This window comes from Schistocerca gregaria, chromosome X (assembly GCF_023897955.1).
Source record: "Schistocerca gregaria isolate iqSchGreg1 chromosome X, iqSchGreg1.2, whole genome shotgun sequence".
Classification (NCBI taxonomy): Eukaryota; Metazoa; Arthropoda; class Insecta; order Orthoptera; family Acrididae; genus Schistocerca; species Schistocerca gregaria.
Genome location: NC_064931.1, coordinates 477,054,609 through 477,081,009, shown reverse-complemented (window position 1 = coordinate 477,081,009; position 26,401 = coordinate 477,054,609). Strand labels below are relative to the sequence as shown.

General features: G+C 42.3%; 1 protein-coding gene across 1 annotated transcript in view; it reads right to left on the bottom strand.

Moving 5' to 3' along the window:
• The window catches only part of LOC126299001 (uncharacterized), an 86,413-nt gene extending 60,280 nt beyond the window's left edge, over positions 1-26,133 (bottom strand). Inside the window, exon 1 of the mRNA XM_049990632.1 lies at positions 25,894-26,133. Within this exon, the coding sequence (XP_049846589.1) occupies positions 25,894-26,073 (180 nt within the window). The 5' untranslated portion in view covers positions 26,074-26,133. The remainder of the gene's footprint in view (positions 1-25,893) is intronic.
• Between the last annotated feature and the right edge of the window lie 268 nt (positions 26,134-26,401).

Below are 26,401 nucleotides of genomic sequence, written 5' to 3'. Positions count from 1 at the left end.
TGTCATCTAGGATTTTCGGCTAAATAAGGGGATGCGCTGACTATCGATTAATGTAATACTATGAGGTTGCTGTCCATGAAATTTCGAATTTAAGCGAGACGTAACAAGGTGGAAGGGAATTATTTTCTTCTCAAATAGGTATTACTCGCAAAAAGATATTAACTAAAGCTTACTTAGATAATCGATGCCTCCCCTGAAGATCATTTTTTTTATCTAGTTAACAAGTTGCGGGCGGAGCTCGATTTTACTCGTGCTTTGCACGCCATTCGTGACGGGCGGATCTCGAGATACCTCGAGTTTCCTACACGCTGTCTCTAGATTTCATCTGCTGTGGTACATTGTAACTATTTCATCCATTTAGGAATTTTCACCAATAGTTAATGTATCAAACTTGATTGGCTTCATGTAGTTTTTGATATTTCAAATAGTTATTATTTTCGTCTTAAAGTTCCTCATGCTTTCAGAGATGGTCTGTTGAGAAAACGGAAGAAAATGAACGAATCTGACATTGTGTCAGAGGTTTTTGACGAAGGTTATTCAAATGTTGCTAGTGAGAATGAAGATCCCGAAGACTGTGTGAGTGAATGTTGTTATGATTCTGAGGACGATTCCTGTGACAGTGACATCAACAGAACTGTAAAGAAGCGTAAGGTGGCAGCGATGAAGGTGATTCTCTTCTTGTGAATGATTCCTGTTGTCACAACGTTAACCCTTTGAGGTGGCGCCCGAGTCTCACTCGGGCACTGGCTATGCAAGTGCCCGAGAGAGACCCGGCCGCCTCCTCGAATGTGTTTAACCTCATTTCTAGTAATAAATTTAGGACGAAAAACCCGCAACATTTCCTCAGATATTATGCAGAGCTCGACAGTATCCATTGTTTCAAGTAATTTTGCCGAAAAATTCCAGAAACACTCTTTTCCGCTGTAGGTGGCTACGGCAGTGTGGTGGTGACGGATCCGGAGGTACAAGTTTCGAATGTAGGTGGTGATAAAGATTCTCACTGTCAGAGTACCCTCAGAAAGCGGAGGAGAGGTGGTCTGTAGTTTCTGATCACCAGTGAAGCAGGTTAAATCTGAAGTCCGGGGGTACAAGTTTCGAATCTAGGAGGTGAAAAAGATCCCCATTGTCAGAGTATGCTCAGAAAGCGGAGGAGAGGTGGTTTGCAGTTTCTGATCGCTTGATTGTGTACCTGTGAAGTGGATTAATTCTGAAATCGCCTGTCGCACTGGTGTCGTTGGTGCCTTGGTGCTGTTCGTGAGGAGTACGTAGTTTCGGGAATTCAAATGACAGCAACAACAACAATAAAAACGAAAACAACAATGGAGAAGAAAAGAAAAACTGCCATTATGTTGCGTGGTAGCACGGGGCCACGCGCTTCCCTTATTTTCAATTCAGTTATCATCGCCGGTTGGAGTGACCGTGCGGTTCTAGTCGCTACAGTCTGGAACCGGGCGACCTCTACGTTCACAGGTTCGAATCCTGCCTCGGGCATGGATGTGTGTGATGTCCTTAGGTTAGTTAGGTTTAATTAGTTATGAGTTCTAGGCGACTGATGACCTCAGAAGTTAAGTCGCATAATGCTGAGAACCATTTGAACCATCAGTTATCATCGCAACACGAACGCAACACTGCATTACAATACACAAACACACATCAGACGCCAGAGATAAATATCTGTCGCACTGCAGCGAGGAAGGAAGTGTGACTTCATTTTAGTTTTTGAGTATGTACCACGAAAATAGGTGAAAATGGGTCTCAGAGTTTTATTTGGAAGGAATGGCTGGACTCAACTAGCAGAGTAAAGAATATGTTGTGAAACGGGAAAATTTGTTCTACAAAGGGAATCGAACATGAGACTTTGGTTTTCATGAGCAGTCGCATTACCCATTTAGCCACTTGAGCACACCTCCTGGTGTGACTCAAACTTCTATTGTCACTTATGTCATTGCATCTTCACTGATTTGATCTCCATCTTCAGTTAATTTCATTTAAATAAAACTAATCGATTTAACAATGGCTAGGCAATAACAGAGGCATACCACGAATGTTTCTCCATTGTATTCCTCGTATGAAGAAAATATAGTTAGAGCCCAGAGCAATAGTTGTCACAGAGTGATCATACAGTAATCAATTTTCGTAGCACTGTCGCTGCTCTTTATAATAACTGAGCATTTTACATCTGATACATACAGAGAGTCATACTACGAACACCTTATTGTAAGTCCATCTAAGGTCCCTATATCCTTCACAGTTTGGTATATGTTAGACGATATTAATATTTTCAATTTATCGTCGAGGTTAACTGGCAATGCAAGAATGTACTTCGTTAAAGGATCATTTAGTCTGGTCAGAAGTTTTCTGAGCAATCGCCGCCTTATTGACGTATTTAGTGGATAAAGCTCTTACGTTTTATTGAAACGTCTGCTGCCTCTACTACGTTGCAGCGGCATTCTAACAGTTTTTAGAAGGAAGTTAATTAATTCAGCTTGCCTCCACGTGGCCGTACGGTCACGTGGAATACTACACGCAACCGGTTTCTTGTTCACGTCACTTTCACATTGGCTAGTACCATCCGACTTTCTGAAGCTTTAACCAGGTATCTGATATTTCGTGTGCAACAAACCAATAATAATGACACGCCTGATTCCACAGCGTAATGAGTGTAGCGTTAGCTTTGACTAAGAGAAAGTGCACAGCCGGATTAGTGACCGTTGCTTTGGTTCGTTCGCCAGCCTAGGTGTGGTTTTTTGGTCGTGGGTCACACCTGCGTTTATTAACGTCGGACTGATTGCCATGGCCGCCTCAAAACCAAAATATACCAAAAGTTTCACATGAAAATAGACAGAACATGACATACATAATTTTCAGGCTGGTGGCGCAAACGCAAATACTCCATGTCAATTACGGTGACATCGTAACTACAGGACGGGTGTACAGGCTCAAAAATTCCAGAAATACGAAGAACAATGTGGCAGCTTTGGTAAGGAAGAGTCAAGAGCATAGCTAACATCTTTAGTAAATTCGGTTTTCAATCTCACTCTAGTTTTACAGTGGCGGTTATGTCCACGTCAATGTTTTTCCTTTCGTTCTTCCTAGCAGTTAGACGACAGCTATTTTTGTCGTTTTTGTAGTCATTGTGATTAGGTTGTTGACAGCTTATCGTCTGACCTGCTCTTATTCCTACAGAATAGCTTGTAGGCAATTCAGTTTGAACATCGAAAGTTCGTTCAACAACCCAGTACAATAAAGACAATATTGATGGTGTCATACGTGCTAGGTAGTATCTTACAGAGTTCACTCCTTAGAAGAACTGGCTAACTTTCATTTCGAAATTCATTGAACAGAAGACAAAAATTGGTTCTGAAGCATGTGCATTTATTTATTTGCAATGTGTTCAGATTACCAAATGACAAAAAACTTTTTATATTGACAAAATCGTCTGTTTACCATGGGGGAATTTTCACAGCACTCCAGAGCAACGTCAAAACGTGGTCCATTTGCTCGGATGCAGGCTTGAATCTGCCGTGGCATACCATCGATGAAATCATAAAGGTCCAAACAGTCCCACACTTCAACGACGTTTGGTCATTGGCGATATCCAAAAACAGCTAGTTTCAATCGATCCCTCACATGTTCTATTGGGTTCATGTCTGGGGAACAGGCAGGTCACTCCATTCTGGCCATCCTAGCATGCTGAAAGAATTTGTTCACGAGAACAGCTCGATGAGCACTTGAGTTATGATCCATCAAGATGAAATCTTCACCGAAATGTTGGCCATACGGTCCCACTGTTGGTTGCAGAATACCGGCCTTGTAAAGTAGTGCAGTGAGCTTGCCATAAACAACCACGAGAGATGTACGGTGGCCACATGTGATACCACCCCAGAACATCACTCCACTACCACTTTGTTGCACATGTGAGACACAGTGTTGGAGGCGTTCGATATTACCGGGTTATCTCCAAACACATTTTCTGCGAATATCAGGTTACAAACACATCGGAGTTTTGTCCGTAAATAACACACGACGTCAATCCTGGTGTGTCAATTCTGCATGATTTCTTGGCCATCTGCAACGGAGTCCATGGTGCAGTGATGTACGACGTCATACTCTCCATGGTATTCGGGAATAGAGATTCGCATCATGCAATCGTCTCCTAACAGCTTGATACAAGACGTCCTGCAGCATTTTCGAACGCCAAATTAGGCTCTGGAACACGCAGCCCACAGTTTCTTTGACTCAGAAGACGTAAATATCGATCATCCTGTTCACCTGTGAAACGTGGACGTCCTGTGTGGTGTAGGTCCTTAACACTATCTGTCAATTGGAACCAATTCAATGTTCGCACCACATCACTTTGACTCTGGTGCACACGTCGAGCAACTTCCCTGGATGACAAGTCTTCCGCGCGTAACGTGATGATGCGAACACGATCATTAGTCGCAATTGTCCTTCATGATCTGATGGATATTCACTATGCTGTTCCACAGAAGTTTGGTGCTTCAGTTTCAACTGAAATGCTGCAATCCCTTCGAACGCACCGTTTTATCTGTACCTAGCGCTCCGGTAAGTGTGTGTATGTTTACAAACAACGTCAGGGGTGATCTTCCGGTCGGTACAGGAACAGTATACAATAACAACACACCTTCACGACATGTCGGGATGATGCAAAACTTTTATTCATGTGTGTATATGTATCGTTTTACATGAGACTTAATGGCGGTTCTCCACATTCTACTAGTCGAATACCGGGCTGGTTCCCACGTTCCGCGTCAGTTACACGACTCGCAGACTATTTTATGATTTACACCAGACGCAGACAGCTGGAGTACGCTGATACCGTACATGGGGGGGGGGGGGGGGAGGGTAACAGCAGGAAGGGCATCACACGCAAGAGAAACTCTTTATATGAATAAATGAGTTTATTTGCTTTCGGAGAGCGCTAATGCGCTGATTCCTGGACTCTGGTAGGCGCTCTGGCCCCGAATCGAACGACGAGGGCCAGTGTCCCAGCCAGCCTGGATGTGCGTTTTAGGCGGTTCTCCACATTCTACTAGTCGAATACCGGGCTGGTTCCCACGTTCCGCTTCAGTTACACGACTCGCAGACTATTTTATGATTTACACCAGACGCAGACAGCTGGAGTACGCTGATACCGTACCGGGGGGGGGGGGGGGGGGGGGGGGTAACAGCAGGAAGGGCATCTGGCCACCCCTCCATATTAAGCATGTCAACTACGATTGTAACAATGCCGACCCTGCGAAAACTGTGGGACAAGGTGCAAGCTAAAGAAGAAGAAGGAGACTGTTTGCTTTCGAAAAGCAACTAATGACATCCTTACAGTTTTTGAAGATGTCTTCAGCACTAGGAGACGAAACTTTAGGCACAGAGCTATGCCTTAGACCACAGCCTAACGTTCGTATAAGCAAAATTAAGAAGTAGGTAATTACCGGCTGTGGAAGCTTACATTGTATGGTAAGATATCATTAAAAAAAATGGTTCAAATGGCTCTGAGCACTATGCGACTTAACTTCTGAGGTCATCAGTCGCCTAGAACTTAGAACTACTTAAACCTAACTAACCTAAGGACATCACACACATCCATGCCCGAGGCAGGATTCGAACCTGCGACCGTAGCAGTCCCGCGGTTCCGGACTGAGCGCCTGAACCGCTAGACCACCGCGGCCCGCTAAGGTATTATCATTACAAAGGTTTTAAGAACCCATTAATTCTGAACTGTCTTTTTAAGAAAACCAAAATCTAAGTTGCTGGACACTCTGAATACTTAAACTAACATTTAACGACTTTGCTGTCGGTGCATCGTTAGAATTCGAAACAAAAGAACGAAGATTCAGGTGCACCTAACGAGGAAGAGTTTTCAAAACATTTATCGTACAGTTACACTCTCTATAAGAAAGAAAATAATAACGACAATAGCAATATTTGTCGCGACGATAATGAGAAAATAATTCACGTCTGCTTGTCTTAGGAACGACGAATCTACACGTTTGTTTAGCACTTGTACATTGATTTAGTAATTTTAGAAAATGCTTCCCAAAACACTGTAAGAGCTTTACAAGTCAGTTATAGAGACAAACAGTGATTTCCAGATTGTCGATGCTAAGGAATACATATAATTACGTCATGGAATCAAGGATGAATAGACATTTCTCTTTTAGCGTGTGACGTAAAAGTGAAAGTTTAACACGCGTTATTTCAACAAGAGCTGGTCACATTGTGACCCATGTTTCGCTGCGTTCTGGAAAACACAAAATGTAGATCTGCTGGCTTTAAAATGAAACGCGCAGTTGTTATTTCTGAGAGTATTTACAACGATATCCAAGTAAGACCTATATGAAGACGGCGTTAATTTCTTGTAAGTATGAGAGCTATTCATTTATTAAGGTCTGTTCGGTCGTGAACGGAAATCAGAGTGAAAATAAAAATGTTTTATTTACAACAGTTTGCTACATCTTCCAGCTACTTCCCTACATAGTCGCTGCTCCGACTTAGACATTTATCGTAGTGTTGCATCAACTTTCAAATACTCTCGTTATAGAAGGTAGCCGTCTGTGCTATCCGCCAGTTCTCTTCACTGATCCGCAGTTTGTTATTTGTTCCAAAATACTGTCTTCATAGCCAGTGGTTCATGTGAGCGGAGCTGAAAATCAGAGGGAGCTAAGTACGAGCTGTATGGTGGGTGGTCAAACGCTTCTCATTCTAAAACGTTGCAGGAGCGTCTTCATTGTTCCTGCATTGTGCGACCGAGGGTTGCCATGTTGAAGGAAATCCATGACGACATTGAGCTTCAAGAAATCAGGAGAAATCTCTCAGAAGTTACTCATACTTGGAAGGAGAAACTATTTTCTAGACATCTTTACGTGCTTACTGTGCGCTCAGAACTGAAAAGAGCGACGTGACGCGATCGACGGGCACGCTGTAGACACTGCCCAATACATCTGTGCAAAGTTTCATTGCATTTTTACTGTGGTTTCCATTTAGTGACCGATTGGACCTTAATAAACGAACAGCCATCGTACTTTATCTGCAGCCATGTTCTAGTCGTGATGTATGTGTAGAGAAAATGTTAAAATATTGAAAGTTATCACTAGATACACCTAATGAACGCAGAACTTGTTCTAACCTGAAGGTAATCATTTTCAGTGGTTACTCTATAGACAAAACCTTTACGAAGAAAGGAACATTAACTCCGTCCTCGAGTTAATGTTTTATTTATGTTCCTTTGCCTGTTTTTTTTTTTTTTTTTTTTTTTTTTTTTTTAGCATGCCTGCAAAAGGAAACTTGTCAGTACCTTCAGAATTGAAATCACTTCCTTACAAGTTTGTTTCTAACTAACAACTGCCCAAAATAGTCTAGAATGAGGAATTCTCGTCAGAATATTACCCATTTTTGGGATTCATGCGAACACAGGACACATGTGAGATGGTGTAAAGTGACGTGGGACAAAATTTTACGTAGCTGATTTCGTTACTGAGAGTTTCGTTGTAACTATGACAAACCTTACCATCTTTTTCAAGTAAGATGCAATCCACCAAACTGTAATTTAACAGAACCAATCTAAAGTGACCTTAAATACAGGGCTGCGGTGCTGGCTTAGCTTCATTATCAGCAACCTACAGCGCCCTCAGATCTGTTCACTCTTTTGGCTAAGGATGTATGAAGGAACTGCACAAGAACTCCATGATGTTACTGTAAAGTTCATATTATTGGTAGCATGAAAATAAAAAGCATACTTTAAGAGCAGATTTTGTAATGACACACTAATTTGTGACAAATAAAAAGCATACTTCAAGAGTAGATTTTGTAATGACACACTAATTTGTGACAATGGAGATTGAAATAATGGTTCTTAGAAACTTGCAAACATCCGTTCTTTGAAATATCATCATAATTTTACTGTTAAGCTTCCTCTGGAATGTACCTGACTTTTATTGTGCAGTTAATGAGTAGTGGGCCTTTGGCGCCATTTATTTGCATTACATTAAATCTGCTTATGCTGAGGGACAGCTGTTAGTCTTTGCCCCAGTTTCCTACAGATCGGTTCTTCCTACATGCAGTTCTCAGGTATTACGTGCAGCGTATTTTCCTTATTAGGCAGTAAAGGGGAACTCTGTCAAAGGTTTTGTGGAAGTGAATTAACACAGCACCACTTGACTATGACATCTACAGCTTTGTATATCTAGTTAGGGGAAATAAATAGCTTAGATTCACGACCGGTGCTCGCAGAATCCATGCTGATTCTTACAGAAGTGGTGCTCGATCATCAGAAAGTAGTCATACTTGAGTACAAGTACATCCCATGTTCCAGATTTGCAATGTAAACGAAGATTTTGTCAGCAGTGGTGGCATTCACTTTGCGAGTGTTTTTATTGTCCTGTGTCTGTCAGTGCAGTAGTTTACCTGATCAGTCTGCTTCTCACAGATAAAACTGCTCGTTACCTATATGTACACGATTTTTATCACGCGACATTAACGTTCTTAAAGTAGACATACGATAAGAAATACTAAAAAGTATTACTCAATATACATTTAAAAACAGTTTCTGTTCACTTGCATACAATTAAAATGACTGAACTAAAGCTCTATACAAGCTAAATACAGCCGCTGCTCTGCCGTTGACTGGCGATCATTCGTCAGTGACTGAAGCACTACTTACGGGTACATCTTTGACGGTTACAGATTACTAAATAGCACAGTGGTTCAAACTTAATAAAAATGAAAATGATACATTTCCCAGAAATGTCTTTCGCTAATAACGTCTCTCTTGGTAGCTGTCCATACCTCTGTCGTCTCCAATCTTTAATCATGGCGAACAAACAGGAAGAAATCAATACGTAAGACGACAATGCTCGTTCACACAGACCGTGTCTGGTCAATATTTGGAGGAAAACTGGGATGTCCAGCACGGTCCTTATTATTATTTTACTTAAGATGTTTCAGACACACTTGGCCGAGAGTTTGCTACGCTTCCCGCCATTTCTCGCAGCGAATTTAAAATGGGAATGTTTATCCCGGTAACAAAAGTCTATTCTATGCAATTATCTGATATGCTGTAGGAATCATTCTCACTTATTGATTTTTATTTTAATCTGCAGAATCTTTTGACAACGATTAGTCCGTGATTTTGGAAATCTGCAACTCGATCTCGCCACAATTAAATTTGGCAAACCATTTTAAGTCTCGTATTACATAAAAGAACATTCACTACAAATATAAAATGTCGTGTGTCACAGAGATTATTCTGTCCTTTTTGAACCAAGAAATCAAGATATCAGTGCCAAGCACGCCGCAGAACAATGAAATTGATGTCTGTGAAATGTATTCTTAACCGAAGCGCAAGCAATTTCTCACCTTTCAGATAATAACAGAAACATGAAACAAGAGCCTATAGTAACTTGAATAATGGCACGAAGTACTTTCCTACGTCACAGTAATTCACTGGTGGGATTAGTGATTGACATGAACCAGCAGATTTCGTGAGAATTTAGCTTGAAAGGAAATACAGGACAAAAGCAGCTAAAACAAGGAGGAACATGAGCAACAGTCAACTACGTTACACACACTGGGGAGACAAAATTGCCTTATTCTGGTATTCAGCATTAAATCCTGAAGATAGGGTGTCACCTTACCAGTCACGTCGTTTATTTTTTTCAAATGTCTTTTCTTTTAATTCCTTAAGTAAATCATATGTTTCACGAGTTCCTTAGAAGTATAGTGCGTTGGGTTACACATTACACAAGTAACTGTAGTGGCTTCCACAGCTCAGGAACCGCAGTCAGCTTGTTGCTGCCTAAATCACGCTTTTACTTTCAGCCGGGGGCATGGGAAAGCTGTCACCCGCGTGGCTGTTTGCTCACCCATTGGCATGTAGTACAGCGCAGTACCTCAAATTTGGAGCCTAATTAATTTTGTCTTAATAAAGATTTATTATTGTTCGCGAATGGCTCCTAACTGGAAAGTAAGAGAGAATCGCTGACTGCCTTACCTACTGTATGTATTGCTTACATTTTCGTGGTATTTAATTTTAAATTTATCAAACATTGAATAAATTCTGTGCTTCAAAAACGGTCGAGTGTAACAGGAAACGCATGACGTGCTTGTCTGAGAGCTGGAGTAAGTCTGTCAGCGTCTAGAGCTCAACGAAGCCGAGGTAGCGCGTCGTGCATAGCGTATTACCTTGTAAATTATAAGTTTGTTGAAGGACGGGAGAAAATTTTTTTCAGATGTCGCAGCACACGTGTGTGGTTTGGCATTATCTAGCTGAAGGAGTGGGTGCTCCGTATGTGGAGGAACTCTACGAATTCGAAACTCAGTTACAGCAAGCTATTTCTCACTCCTCGACATAGTTACGTTACACACCGCTAAGTTACACACTACAGTTCGGAACCATCTACTAGCAGAGTGCTGTAGATATGTAGTCATGAAGAATAAAGATACAGAATGTTAATAACATATGTTTTATTTAAAAAACTTAAAGAGTTTTCGCTAAAGAAATTTGGAGGCATTACTTTCCAGCACGCACCACATTATTTTAGCTTTGGGATGCGACTGGTGGACGGATTCACAAATTTTCCAGTGTATCACAGATATGTGAGAGTGTGCATTAGAAGCAGCTCCACTTTAGTAAAAAATGTGGTGATAGCTTCCCGAATTTTCGTGAGGAACTTTGCCTGACTGTAAGTTATTGAAGTCATGTTAATGAAAGGTATATTGTCGATGTGGTGTCCTCTTTGTAAGAAACTGAGGGACAAAGATCCAGGAAGGAATTCGAGATGAACGCGTCGCTGATTGGCGAGATTCTGTTTCGCCTGGCAGAATGCTGTCATACGTATCCGCGAGACATGTTCAGCCAGCTTAAGTCCATGTTACTGACTTAGGTACTTAGAGTATCAGACTAAACAGTTTTAGATCGATTTAATTCTAGTACCCACTCAAATAGGCCTCTTTGCATCTATATCTACATCTACACACACAAACCACCTTGCGGTGCGTGGGACAGGTTACTTGTTGTACCGATATCTGTTTACCCCTTTCCTGTTTCATTTGCGATTGGAGTTTGAGAGGAATAATTGTTGATAAACCTCCGTACTAGCTCTAATGTATTGTATTTTCTCGATATGGTCATTTCGTGAGATAAACGTGGGAGGAAGTAATATGCCGTCTGTCTCTTCCCAGAACGTTATCTCTCGGAATTTCAGTAGTGAACCTCTCTGTGATCCACCACCTCTTTTGTGCCATCTGCCACTATAGTTTGTTGAGCATTTCCGTAATGCTCTTGCGCCCACTAAACGATCCCGTGACGAAACGCATCACTCTTTGTTTGACTTTCTTTATCTCTTCCATTAATCCAACCCTGTCAGTTTGCAAGACTGATCGGCAGTGCTCAAAAATCAGTCGAGTAAGTGTTTCATAATCTGCTTTCTTCGTGGATACATTACATTTTCTTAAGGTTATCTTAATGAATCTAGGCCTGGTGTCTACTTTTCTTACAATTTGTTTTATGTAGTCCATTTTAGGTTGTTCCGGATGGTCGCCCCTAGGTGCTCTACGGTAGATACTGCTTACAGTGATTTGTTGCCAAGAACGTACTCTAAAAGTCGTGAATTTCTTCGCCTCTTTGTGCGCAGTGTGTTAGAGATACGGTCATTTACTTTGAGGGTGAATTGCCAGCCCTTGCGCCAATCATTGATCGTCTACAAGTCTTCCTGCTATTCGTTACAGTCTTCTGGCGCTGCTACCTCATTATAGACAATAGCGTGATCTGCGGACAGCCTTATAGAGCTTCCGACGTTACCCACTAGATCCGTTGAGCCGGGCGGTATAGTGGTAAAGCTTGTATCGGGAAACCGACAGGCCACGGGCTCGATTCCCGGCCGGACTACTAAAATTTTCAGTCTGCCTTTAATCTAGTCTTCGTCTCTCGACGACGTGTGCAGTCGCCAGAAACGACATGTGGGTTGAATTCCACATTAAACGGTAGGTCCACTTTCCTCGGTTGGTTAAATGGGCAGTTTAGGTATACACAATTTTCCGAAGTGGTGTTCAATTGAAAGACTTACACCTGGCCATTGATCCACACGACCGTATTATTATTTGTAAATTTTGTAAACACTTACGACCCTGTCGCACTTCCTTGGGATACTCCTCACGTTACCTTGCTATCTATCGATCTTGTTTCGTTAAGAACGATGTGTTGAGTTCTGCCTGGAAGGAAATCTACACCTTATCTGTATCCCATAAGCCATTTTATTGTGTGTGGCAGAGGGTACTTCTGGTACCACTATGGTTTACGTTCTTCCCTCTTCCAATTTCAAATGGTGCACACAAAGAACGATTGTCGGTAAGGCTCTGTAGCAGCTCCGATTGATCTGATTTTCCCGTCGTAGTCATTTCACCCTCCCCCCATGAACCATGGACCTTGCCGTTGGTGGGGAGGCTTGCGTGCCTCAGCGATACAGATGGCCGTACCGTAGATGCAACCACAACGGAGGGGTATCTGTTGAGAGGCCAGACAAACGTGTGGTTCCTGAAGAGGGGCAGCAGCCTTTTCAGTAGTTGCAGGGGCAACAGTCTGGATGATTGACTGATCTGGCCTTGCAACATTAACCAAAACGGCCTTGCTGTGCTGGTACTGCGAACGGCTGAAAGCAAGGGGAAACTACAGCCGTAATTTTTCCCGAGGACATGCAGCTTTACTGTATGATTAAATGATGATGGCATCCTCTTGGGTAAAATATTCCGGAGGTAAAATAGTCCCCCATTCGGATCTCCGGGCGGGGACTACTCAGGAGGATGTCGTTATCAGGAGAAAGAAAACTGGCGTTCTACGGATCGGAGCGTGGAATGTCAGATCCCTTAATCGGGCAGGTAGGTTAGAAAATTTAAAAAGGGAAATGGATAGGTTAAAGTTAGATATAGTGGGAATTAGTGAAGTTCGGTGGCAGGAGGAACACGACTTCTGGTCAGGTGACTACAGGGTTATAAACACAAAATCAAATAGGGGTAATGCAGGAGTAGGTTTAATAATGAATAGGAAAATAGGAATGCGGGTAAGCTACTACAAACAGCATAGTGAACGCATTATTGTGGCCAAGATAGATACGAAGCCCACACCTACTACAGTAGTACAAGTTTATATGCCAACTAGCTCTGCAGATGATGAAGAAATTGAAGAAATGTACGATGAAATAAAAGAAATTATTCAGATAGTGAAGGGAGACGAAAATTTAATAGTAATGGGTGACTGGAATTCGAGTGTAGGAAAAGGGAGAGAAGGAAACATAGTAGGTGAATATGGATTGGGGCTAAGAAATGAAAGAGGAAGCCGCCTAGTAGAATTTTGCACAGAGCACAACTTAATCATAGCTAACACTTGGTTTAAGAATCATGAAAGAAGGTTGTATACGTGGAAGAACCCTGGAGATACTAAAAGGTATCAGATAGATTATATAATGGTAAGACAGAGATTTAGGAACCAGGTTTTAAGTTGTAAGACATTTCCAGGGGCAGATGTGGACTCTGACCACAATCTATTGGTTATGACCTGTAGATTAAAACTGAAGAAACTGCAAAAATGTGGGAAATTAAGGAGATGGGACCTGGATAAACTGAAAGAACCAGAGGTTGTACAGAGTTTCAGAGAGAGCATAAGGGAACAATTGACAGGAATAGGTGAAGGAAATACAGTAGAAGAAGAATGGGTAGCTCTGAGGGATGTAGTAGTGAAGGCAGCAGAGGATAAAGTAGGTACAAAGACGAGGGCTGCTAGAAATCCTTGGGTAACAGAAGAAATATTGAATTTAATTGATGAAAGGAGAAAATATAAAAATGCAGTAAATGAAGCAGGCAAAAAGGAATACAAACGTCTCAAAAATGAGATCGACAGGAAGTGCAAAATGGCTAAACAGGGATGGCTAGAGGACAAATGTAAGGATGTAGAAGCTTATCTCACTAGGGGTAAGATAGATACTGCCTACAGGAAAATTAAAGAGACCTTTGGAGAGAAGAGAACCACGTGTATGAATATCAAGAGCTCAGATGGCAGCCCAGTTCTAAGCAAATAAGGGAAGGCAGAAAGGTGGAAGGAGTATATAGAAGGTTTATACAAGGGCGATGTACTTGAGGACAATATTATGGAAATAGAAGAGGATGTAGATGAAGACGAAATGGGAGATACGATACTGCGTGAAGAGTTTGACAGAGCACTGAAAGACCTGAGTCGAAACAAGGCCCCCGGAGTAGACAACATTCCATTAGAACTACTGACGGCCTTGGGAGAGGCAGTCATGACAAAACTCTACCAGCTGGTGAGCAAGATGTATGAGACAGGCGAAATACCCTCAGACTTCAAGAAGAATATAATAATTCCAATCCCAAAGAAAGCAGGTGCTGACAGATGTGAAAATTACCGAACTATCAGTGTAATAAGCCACGGCTGCAAAATACTAACGCGAATTCTTTACAGACGAATGGAAAAACTGGTAGATGCAGACCTCGGGGAGGATCAGTTTGGATTCCGTCGAAATGTTGGAACACGTGAGGCAATACTGACCTTACGACTTATCTTAGAAGAAAGATTAAGAAAAGGCAAACCTACGTTTCTAGCATTTGTAGACTTAGAGAAAGCTTTTGACAATGTTGACTGGAATACTCTTTTTCAAATTCTAAAGGTGGCAGGGGTAAAATACAGGGAACGAAAGGCTATTTATAATTTGTACAGAAACCAGATGGCAGTAATAAGAGTCGAGGGGCATGAAAGAGAAGCAGTGCTTGGGAAAGGAGTGAGACAGGGTTGTAGCCTCTCCCCGATGTTATTCAATCTGTATATTGAGCAAGCAGTAAAGGAAACAAAAGAAAAATTTGGAGTAGGTATTAAAATTCATGGAGACGAAGTAAAAACTTTGAGGTTCGCCGATGACATTGTAATTCTGTCAGAGACGGCAAAGGACTTGGAAGAGCAGTTGAACGGACTGGACAGTGTCTTGAAAGGAGGATATAAGATGAACATTAACAAAAGCAAAACGAGGATAATGGAATGTAGGAAATGAGACACTTAAAGTAGTAAAGGAGTTTTGCTATTTAGGAAGTAAAATAACTGATGATGGTCGAAGTAGAGAGGATATAAAATGTAGACTGGCAATGGCAAGGAAAGAGTTTCTGAAGAAGAGAAATTTGTTAACTTCGAATATAGATTTATGTATCAGGAAGTCGTTTCTGAAAGTATTTGTTTGGAGTGTAGCCATGTATGGAAGTGAAACATGGACGATAACTAGTTTGGACAAGAAGAGAATAGAAGCTTTCGAAATGTGGTGCTACAGAAGAATACTGAAGATAAGGTGGATAGATCACGTAACTAATGAGGAGGTATTGAATAGGATTGGGGAGAAGAGAAGTTTGTGGCACAACTTGACTACAAGAAGGGATCGGTTGGTAGGACATGTTTTGAGGCATCAAGGGATCACAAATTTAGCATTGGAGGGCAGCGTGGACGGTAAAAATCGTAGAGGGAGACCGAGAGATGAGTACACTAAGCAGATTCAGAAGGATGTAGGTTGCAGTAGGTACTGGGAGATGAAGCAGCTTGCACAGGATAGAGTAGCATGGAGAGCTGCATCAAACCAGTCTCAGGACTGAAGACAACAACAACAGTCATTTCACGACACGAGCGCAGAAGGAAACAGATGACGTCCGACTCTTATTGCAACGATCCCTCACGGAATTTTTGCAGTAAATCTCTCGGTGATGTACAGCGTCTGTCTTGTAACGTCTCGCACAGGAGTTTGATGAGCAACAACGTCATGCTCTCATGCTTATTACACGAATCCGTGACAAAACGTGCCGCTCTTCTTTCCACTTTCTCGATTTCCTCTATTAATTCTGCCTGGTACGTGTTCCAGATTGCAGGGTAACACTAAAAAATCGATCAAATAACAATTATGTGAGCTTGTCAATTGCATTTCCTTAGGATCTTTCTAACGAATCTCAGTCTGGCATGTTCTTTTCCTACAATTAGCTTAATGTGGTCGTTCCATGTTAGTTCGCTCCGGACAGTACCCCCAGATACTATACAGTTGTTACAGGCGGGGTTGGTTGAACCGTCCGTATAGCTGGGCGTGTTAAAGCACTGTTTCCGGCATGGGAAGGTGCGCCTGTCCCTAATCGAATCCGCTGGTTGGATTGATGACAAGGGTCGGTGTAACGGCCTACCTAGATGTGGTTTTTAGACTGTTTCCTGCATCCCACTAAGTGAATACTAGCCTGGTACGTAAGTCCTACTCCAGTTACACGATTGCAAACATTTAGAACAGTTTCACTCAATTTTACACGAAGAACACTACTTGCAGACAGTTGAGGTTCACGAATTCCGTCCTGAACGGTCATGGCGTAGCAATGGGAAGCGCGCCCGACCACACCTTAAAGTAACCATGCCAAATCTGTGAATAGCCATGTCGACCCTGCGCCGATGCGGGACAGAGGCACAAGAATTCCCACAAGCACGACGACTATGTTACATTTATATATGCTGAGGTTCAAATGTCTGTCCCCGAACCAAGGGAGACATCGTCAGAAAGGTATGTGGCGTCCGGCGTACCTGAAGACAGATGGACAAGACCGCTGCTGATCACTTTGTTTATGTCAGTGGCCCGGCGAGTAACGTCTGTAGCACTGACGTTCTTTGCGGAGGACGCAGGTGTGTACGTAGATGTGACAGAGTCAGAACTTTTTACAAAATATAGACTTGCAAATTATTAACATCTGGTGTAAATATTGGCAGCTGACGCTAAACACAAACAAATAAAATATAATGCGTATAAACAGACGAAAAGGTACTATATCGTTTGACCACCTGTAGTAGTAACTGACTTCAGTCAGCCACAACCGTTAAGTACACTATATTATCAAAAGTATTGGGACACATTAACATGGGGCGTGTCCACCCTCTATCTTTATGATGGCTTGAACTTTGCTGGAGACACTTTCAATGAGATGTCTGAATGTTTGTGTAGGAATGGTAGCACATTCTTCCATAAGAGCGGAAACCACAGATAATACTGATGTTGGACGCTGGGATCTGGAAAGAAGTCGACGTTCTAACTCATCCCAAAGGTGTTTCACTGAATATTTTCAACATTTCGCGGCCCTGTCAGCAACTGCATAAATATTAATTTTAATTTTAATAATTAACATCCTCAGTTGCACCGTTTTAAATTTAATAATCAACAGCCTCAGTTCCAGCGTACCTAGAATTTACCTAGGTTTCAGTCGGGATAACACAACCTTTTCAGAATAACAGTAACTACCGTTTATCCATAGTGCACATCCTCAAGCTAAAACTACAAATCCATTAACTATCGTCAGACTGTGAAAACTTATCTGAAACTGTGAAGTGGGGCCGAGGCAGTTTCAGATAAGTTTTTACAGTCTGACGAAAGTTAATGGATATATAGTTTTAGCTTGACTATGTCCACTACGGATAAACGGAGTTACTGTTATTCTGAAGAAGGTTGGGTTATCCCGAATGAAACCTAGGTAAATTCTAGGTACGCTGGAACTGAGGCTGTTGATTATTAAATTTAAAATTAGTGTTACACTGAGTTCAGATCTGGACTCTGGGCAGGGCAGACCAGTTCAGGAATTTTAATGTCCATAGACCATTGCCTCCCATATGCCGCTTTATGACAGGGTGCATTGCACTGGTGATACAATCATCGTCTCCGAACAGTTCCTCTAGTGTACACAGTAGACAATGCTGTAAAAAGTATTCATATCTCTGAGCATTTAGAGTTTTATTAAGAACAAAAATGAGATCACATCCTCATATTTGACTGCTGCCACTACACATGACCACAGGTCTACGTGTGATCCCCAGGCATTCACCAAATCCAGACCCTTCCACATGATTGCTACAGTGTATAGTGTGATTCATCGCTCAAAATCACACGTTGCTAGGTGCCCACTGTCCAGTGAGGTAGCTCTTTACACCACCTCCAGCGTTGCTTAGCACTGACATGAGAAATGTGTGGCTTATGAGGAACTGCTCGAGCATTGTAGCCAATTCTTTTTAACTACGCACAGTCATCTTGCTAGCTGGTAGCGCTGTGGGACTCACGAGTGATTCATTCCGCTGATGTCATCCGATTTTTTACAGTCACTCTCTGCAATGCTCGACAGTTCGTGTCCGACAGTACATGAAGTCTTCCTGGTCTTGGTTCAGCTGTGGTCGTTGCATCGGGTTTCCACTTCATAGTAACATTACCAACAATCGAACTGGGCAGCTTTAGAAGGTTTGAAATGTTCCTGATAGATTTGTTACTCAGGTGAAATCCAATCAGCAATCCACGTTCTAAGTCACTGAGCTCTCCTAGAAGACCCATTCCGCTGTTATTGCTTCTCTACTGACAATGAAATACTCACTGCCTCCTTTTATAATGGCTGGCCCGTCTCTCGTAACATCTAGTGGTCAATTCTAAATTAAATAGGAGTGCCCGGATACTTTTGATCACATAATTTATCTAGAAGCATCAGTCGGAAACAATATGACGTGAAACTACCACTTAAATTTATCCATGAGAAAGACAGTAGTCAGACTCAGATTTATTGGGAGAATTATGAGGAAGTATAATTCATGGATGAGAGAAAAGTGTTGGAAAACCAACATTCAACCAGTTCACGAGTATAGTTTGTCGGTATGAGTCACTTACCAAGTTGGATTAATGGAAGAGATAGAAAAGATTCAAAGAAGGGCTGCATGATTCGTCACAGATTTGTTTAGTCAGTGTGGGATTGTCACATGCGTGCTCAACAAACTTCTAATAGGAGGCGCCGCAAGTACGTCGATGAGCAACGCAGAGAGATTTACAAAATCTAAAACGAGTCAAGAGACAGTCTATTTTCTTCACCATAAATCTTGCTTAATGACGACTACGCTAAAAAAATGTAGTCATCCGAGCTCATAGAGCGGGGTATGGATAGTCTCTCATAGCGCGTGTCATCCGCGAATCGAACTGGAAATGGATGGTGATAATACTACAACACCCGCCACACACTGTACACTGGGTTGCGAAGTGTAAACAAACATACAAACAATTCACGTATCAGTAGCCCGCAAACGTAGTCGTTCTACATCAATTAACTAACTCTACAGGATGATTTTGCTAAATGGGGACAAACTGCAGGAAACCGTCGTTGAGAAGATGTTCAAATGTGTGTGAATTCCTAAGAGACCAAACTGCTGAGGTCATCGGTCCCTAGACTTACACACTACTTAAACTAATTTCAACTAACTTATGCTAAGAACAACACACACACACACACACACACACACACACACACACACACACACATGCCCGAGGGAGACGTCGAACCTCCGCCGTTTGTTCCCATTTAGCAAAATCATTTCGTATAGTTATCTAATGGGGAACGTGACAAAATCATTTATTCATGGTTTTTTAAGTGTGCAGACCAACAATGAGTATGTGGAGTCTTGTGAGCTTACATTGATAACATGTTTTAGTAAAATTTGGCCTGTGAGTGTGTGTGATTTTTGATGCTTGTGAACGAAGAGTTACCTTGTGTCGTCGAGTGTCTATGGTGCTCCTCTGAAGAGCCTCTTGAGTCGAACGTCGAATAAGATGTCACAAGAGGGACGCGTGGAAAAAAAAAAAAAAAAAAAAAAAACACGTGGTGGCCTGCAGTTCTCAGCATTCGATGAGACTTGAAGCATACCCTGCCATATCAGGCTGAGGAAAGTCAGCTGACTCAACCATACAGAAGAGCAAGCTTAGTTTCTTACAGTGTCAGTATCTGGTAGCATTCTTGTCGTACGCTAGAGGAAACTTGTTATTCGCCTAATACGTACTGGATGTTTAAAGACATCTGTTTGATTTTTTAACAAAAAGATGTTTGCGATAGTATAAATCTAGGGAGTTCGTTGTTATCGGAAGACCAATCGTTCCTATATTAGACCAAATGTCATGGAAATTACACATTGTCATACATTCCAGAGTTCTTACATGCCTTCTCCCTTCATTTACATCCATAACAATATGATTACCCTGCAGTTCACACTTAAGTGTTTGGCAGAAGGTGCATGGAACCACTTTCAGATTATTTCTGTACCGTTCCACTCTCGAACGGCACGAGGGAAAATTGAACACTTAAATGTTTCCTTAAGAGCTCTGGTTACTCTTATTTTATCCCTGTCAACAAAATATTTTGACATTCGGGAGAGAAAATAATTGATTGAAATTTATGGAAAAATATTTCGCCGCAATGAAAAACGCTTTCGTTTTAATGGTTGCCACCAAACTCGCTTATCATATCTCTGACACACTGCCCCCTGTTCTGTGATGATATAAAACCAGCTACCCTTCCTTGAACTTTTTCGATGCCCTCCGTCAATTTTATCTGGTACTCGTAAAATCCATACCATTCAGAAATACTCGGAAGAAGACGGACAAGCATTTATTGCACCTTCTAAATATTCTTCCCAACAGCAAAAATCAGAGAAATTAGTAGTAGTGCAGAGCTCTGCAAGCTCTCGAAAATAAAGACATCGACTTCTCATTTTCTCACACTGATAATCGAAATATTAAAATAGCGCAACTCTACGTCAGTTACTGTCTTTGTACAGTTTTACGAGTTGCAGTGTAACGAACAGCTCGTTAGTTCAGGTCTGTGTGATGCGCTTTGTGCTGCATTAGCCATATACTTTTTGTAATGTAAAGAAAAAAGAAATTATGAGTTTTTGCAAATTTTTGCTCTTAGTGAGATTTATCCATTAATCCTTTGGCTTATATTTATGGCGCATTTTTCGAACTAACGCAAAAGAGATAAATATTCTGCGAATAGTAAACGCACATCTAAAAGAAAGTCACCGACTATTCATTCTGGCTGTGACAAGTTCATTATTTAAAGAGGTAATTCCGACTACAAGAGTTTGTACAGGCAAGGATACAGAACTATGCTGACTTTTCCAGCAAAGGAACAGCGGCGTATGCGTCTTGGGTTCCGTTTCAACAGTGTTCCCGGTGTTTGGAAAGGTCACAGCTGACTTGTGCAACGCCTGAGAACAAACGACAGCCGCCTCAGCTGTTACGGTTCAGCTCCGTAGCAAAATAACGGAAAGCATAAGAACTAATTAGTCTGATTTCCATCAAAATTTCAGTTTTTTACGCAGCTTTCACCGATTTAGGTTCCATTGTTAACAGAGCACCATGCTTCAAACAGCTAAGATAAGACTTCCGCGTGTGAGGCAATATCCTTTATATGCTTCCGCGTCTGTGATGATAAGGTGCTTACAGTATCGGGAGACACTTAGCGCCCTTATGAAAATACTACGCTGAGATCGCTACACTCGAGTTATCGAACAATACGGCAGTCCAAATGCAGGTTATCTGTGATTCCTCCTAAATAACTTTTTCTGAAACAGGTGAAAATCACCTCAATCCTCATCCTTATTCATATGCGCAAATGCTCTGTTCTCAAAAAACCTCAACGCCGACGAGATTCTTAACTCCAAGCATCTTTCGAAATACGAGAAACTAATAAATTAAATAGTGACTAAAATCCGAATAATTTCTATTTGCTTTTGTCTGTTTTCATACCGATTAAAGCAATCAGTACCACGTTCCGTAGATTATCTACACTTTAAATATCGTGATCCTCTGAATAATAATAATTTAAATTAACAATTTTTGCTGGTTATTTCCAGATAAGAAGATGCAACAACGAAGAATTCATAGACTTAAGAATAGAGAGAAGGAAATCAATATTTTGGACAGTACGCGCATTCATATTTGAGTTTTAAATTTCTCTGTCAAAGAAGGTGGCTTACCAAGATTAGTTTGCTGTTAAAATGAACCACGCTGACTGTTAAACATTTTATGGTGGTCTTAAAATTACTAAAGGTTGAAAAAAATAGCGCAGTAAACAACTTTCCGACCCGAACGGTTCAAAATGGCTCTGAGCACTATGGGACTTAACATTTGAGGTCATCACTCCCCTAGAATTTAGAACTACTTAAACCTAACTAACCTAAGGACATCACACACATCCACGCCCGAGGCAGGATTTGAACCTGCGACGTTAGCGGTCGTGTGGTTCCAGACTGAAGCGCCTAGAACAGTCGGCCACTCCGGCCGGCAACCGGAACAGTTTGTTACGGTAGCAGTAATGTTTCTCTCTCTTAGTGCTTTATTTTTAGACACAGCTATTCAGAACTATTCGAGTATATTCATTTTCGCCACAACCTTTGGAACAGTGGCGTTTATAGGGGCCGATGATCTAAGCAGTTTGCCCCCATAGGAACTTACCACCAATTTCAAAACAATAGCGTTTATGACCTACTAGCACTTGCTTGTGACCAGCTGATCTACAAAATATGCTTCAAAGGAAGGAAGAGTAGAGTTTAAAGTTAATCGATGTCAATGTTATTAAAGATGGAGCACGAACTCATATAGGACATGTATGAGTAGCAAATTAGCCGCGATAGTTCGGCAGGTATCATCACAGTATTGCCGGCCGGAGTGGCCAAGCGGTTTTAGGCGCTACAGTCTGGAACCGCGCGACCGCTACGGTCGCAGGTTCGAATCCTGCCTCGGGCATGGATGTGTGTGATGTCCTTAGGTTAGTTAGGTTTAAGTAGTTCTAAGATCTAGGGGACTGATGACCTGAGAAGTTAAGTCCCATAGTGCTCAGAGCCATTTGATTTTTTTGTTGTTGCACCACAATCGCTTGTCATTAGTTTTATTTGACTAGTCAGCTATCGAGGCCTTACCGACTGATCATCAGTGCATGTAATGTATTTTCACAGTGTATCGTTCAATGAATCCTGTTTCATGTTGAAATAGAATAAGTGCACTGAAAGTAATCTTTTCTGTCCATGCGTCTTGAAGTGCACGATTTGAGGGGAAAAAATTATTGTTCTCGCATTCGGTCGTATCGCAAATGATGGAGTCATGACTGGACAAATGTTTTGTACACAAGCCGTTAAAATACTTAAAATCGTATTAGAGATTCATTAAAGATGATTACGGATGAACATCAGTCTAGATTTTTCTGACTAATTTCTTTGTTTTTCGTGTAGACGAAGTGTATTTGTCATTTTAGAAACAATTTTATTCGCATATTTTTCAGTCTACTTTCTAATTTGCATCAGAGACGAACTTTCAACGTCCTTAGAATTGTTTCCTGACTCTGGTTATGCCGTTTCCACGAGACAGTAATCTGAACTGGTCTGCCAAGCAGTGTGCAAACACAGCGCGTACGAATCGTACAAGGAATGTAATAAGAGCTACGTACTGCAATTTCGTTGACAACTACTAAAGCAGATGATGCTGTAATTTACCGTCTAGTAAGGTCATCCGAAGACCAGTATCAGTTGCAAAGCGATTTAGAAAAGATTGCTGTATGGTGTGTCAGGTGGCAGTTGACGCTAAATAACGAAAAGTGTGAGATGATCCACATGAGTTCCAAAAGAAATCCGTTGGAATTCGATTACTCGATAAATAGTACAATTCTCAAGGCTGTCAATTCAACTAAGTACCTGGGTGTTAAAATTACGAACAACTTCAGTTGGAAGGACCACATAGATAATATTGTCGGGAAGGCGAGCCAAAGGTTGCGTTTCATTGGCAGGACACTTAGAAGATGCAACAAGTCCACTAAAGAGACAGCTTACACTACACTCGTTCGTCCTCTGTTAGAATATTACTGCGCGGTGTGGGATCTTTACCAGGTGGGATTGACGGAGGACATCGAAAGGGTGCAAAAAAGGGTAGCTCGTTTTGTATTATCACGTTATAGGGGGGAGAGTGTGGCAGATATGATACACGAGTTGGGATGGAAGTCATTACAGCATAGACGTTTTTCGTCGCGGCGAGACCTTTTCACGAAATTTCAGTCACCAACTTTCTCTTCCGAATGCTAAAATATTTTGTTGAGCCCAACCTACATAGGTAGGAATGATCATCAAAATAAAATAAGAGAAATCAGAGCTCGAACAGAAAGGTTTAGGTGTTCGTTTTTCCCGCTCGCTGTTCGGGAGTGGAATAGTAGAGACATAGTATGATTGTGGTTCGATGAACCCTCTGCCAAGCACTTAAATGTGAATTGCAGAGTAGTCATGTAGATGTAGATGTAGATGTGGATTTATCTGTGATAAATCATGTCGGGCACCTTTCAATAATGGAAGAGACAGACAGACAATCGTAATATTTTGTGCCAGGTTACGACAATAGTACCGAAGCGCAGCTTTGTACACGGGAGTAAACTGAGACAGGACTGGGAAGCGCGTCAGCGGCAGTGATCCGCTGAGACGTTGCGTAGCGGCGGCTCCTGTTGCGCAGTGCAGACTGTCCGGAGAATGCGGAAACGCTACGTCACTGTCTGCCGCCAAAGGCGACCCAGAAGTAACATTTTCAGATCTGGCTGGCAAGGCCGAGTAAATGGCGGGCAACAAAGCGACATGGCACAGCGCTAAAGGGCTGTTCCCCTAATTGGGAGATATGTGGTCCGAATCCTGCTCCGACTAACGTGTTTTCCCGTAAGCTCATCACGGTGCCGATGTGGTTTCTCGAACAGGTTACAACCGATTTATTCCTCCATTCGCATAGAAAACAGGCGCATAACCCAGCTACAGCTGCAGCATTATATCGCGATAAAAGGAGAAACCCTTATAGAGAGTTTGATTTCCAGTAGTGTATACAAAGAATAGACGTTCGCATACAGATTTACGTCTCTCTTTGCAGTAATATTGTAAATGTGGTGGGAGGGATACTTCCCAAAAACATATTAACACTGAAAGAGAAGATCAGTTTTCTGGGACATGAGCCACTCCAATTATCGCATTTTCGATCGATGTCGTGTACTTAAGGACAACATTAGTAATACATGTTGTTTTTTCCTACTGCCAGATGGTGGTTACACACACTTCTTTCAATTGGCTGGCCACGCCGAAAAGGTTGCTTACTACTCAAACACAGGCAACGATGTGAAATATTTCCGTGAGGACAATATCCCGTCTTGCAAATAGAGCCTATTTTGCATGAAGTTAGTGTGTGGGAGCCTGCAAGCAACAGCAATCCAGCCGCGTGAAGGCTGTTTCGCGCACTTCCTCGGACCTTGGCATCTTCTCGCAAGCTAGGCTGACCTAGATTAGAATTCACAGTGTGTGTCCCTAGACATCCCACACAGTCCAGTTCAACTGAACAAGAGGGCGTACCGATGACAGGGACAAGTACGCTAGGATGATGAAGATTCAAGCAAAAAGGCATTATGATAAAACGATCGGCGTCATTTAGAATTGTAGACTCGCCGCTCATCTTGAGTCTTAGGAATTAAAACAATACTTTTGCTTTGCATTCTTCGTTATTACTATTTGTCTAGCTTACCTCGGGGAAAACAAAGTTATTAATATTGGAAATGTACTGCTAAGGCAATACATTCGTCCTTGTCAGACACGATTTTCGAAATGAGAGTTGGTGCTGCATTAACGTACAAAAGCCAGTGTCGTGTGCCATAGAGGCATCATTTTCGATAGGTAATTCGTTAACGCATATAAAAAAGAATGTAGAGGTCACAGAAAACGCTCATTATCATTTTGATGACTGACTGAGAAGTGACGTATAGCTAAACAAAGATGCTATATGCACTGTGACTTGCACACTAACGTTTCCGTGTTAAAATCTAGATTCAACAGGGCAGGCGAGGATGCTTACTGCACGAAGCCGCTTCCCTACCGACCTACATTGGTAGTACCGGGCTAGTACCACATACAGCGACAACACAAAAAAGCGAAGCTCGGAACTTTTAAACTGGCTTCGAGCACAGCTCACTTATCGTAGGAGGAGAGCAGATGAGAGGTGTACGCACAATCTCCTGCCGCAGCAGCTGGATCTTGCAGTGCAGACTGTGGAAGATGGCAGGCGGCTGCCCCTCCTGGCAGAGAGGCTCGTTGAGCCAGCGGCGGGCCAGCGCCTCGTTGCGCCTCCTCCACCTGTCGTAGAAGCGGAAGGCGAGCTCCGGGTCCTGGACGGCGGCGGCAGCAGCCATCAGCCCATGGCAGGTGCGAGCGCGCGTGGCCGCATGTCAACTGGCAGTGAAAGCGCCGCTGCCGCAGACCCTGCTCCGGCGCCGCCGCTGCCGCCGCCGCCGCCGCCGCCGCGGAGAAAGGGAAAACGTGAGGTTTCCGCGACCTTGCCGTACAAAAAGCCGGCCCGCCGCCGCACTTGCGGGGTCTCCGCGCAGCACACCCGCATAGCGACCACTGGCGCTCCGCATCTGTGCTAAAATCACCGTCAGTCGACACCAATATTACCATTGTAGCAACCGACACACCGTGTATCTTATCTGTGCCACAACCGCAGGCCATGTACTTTAT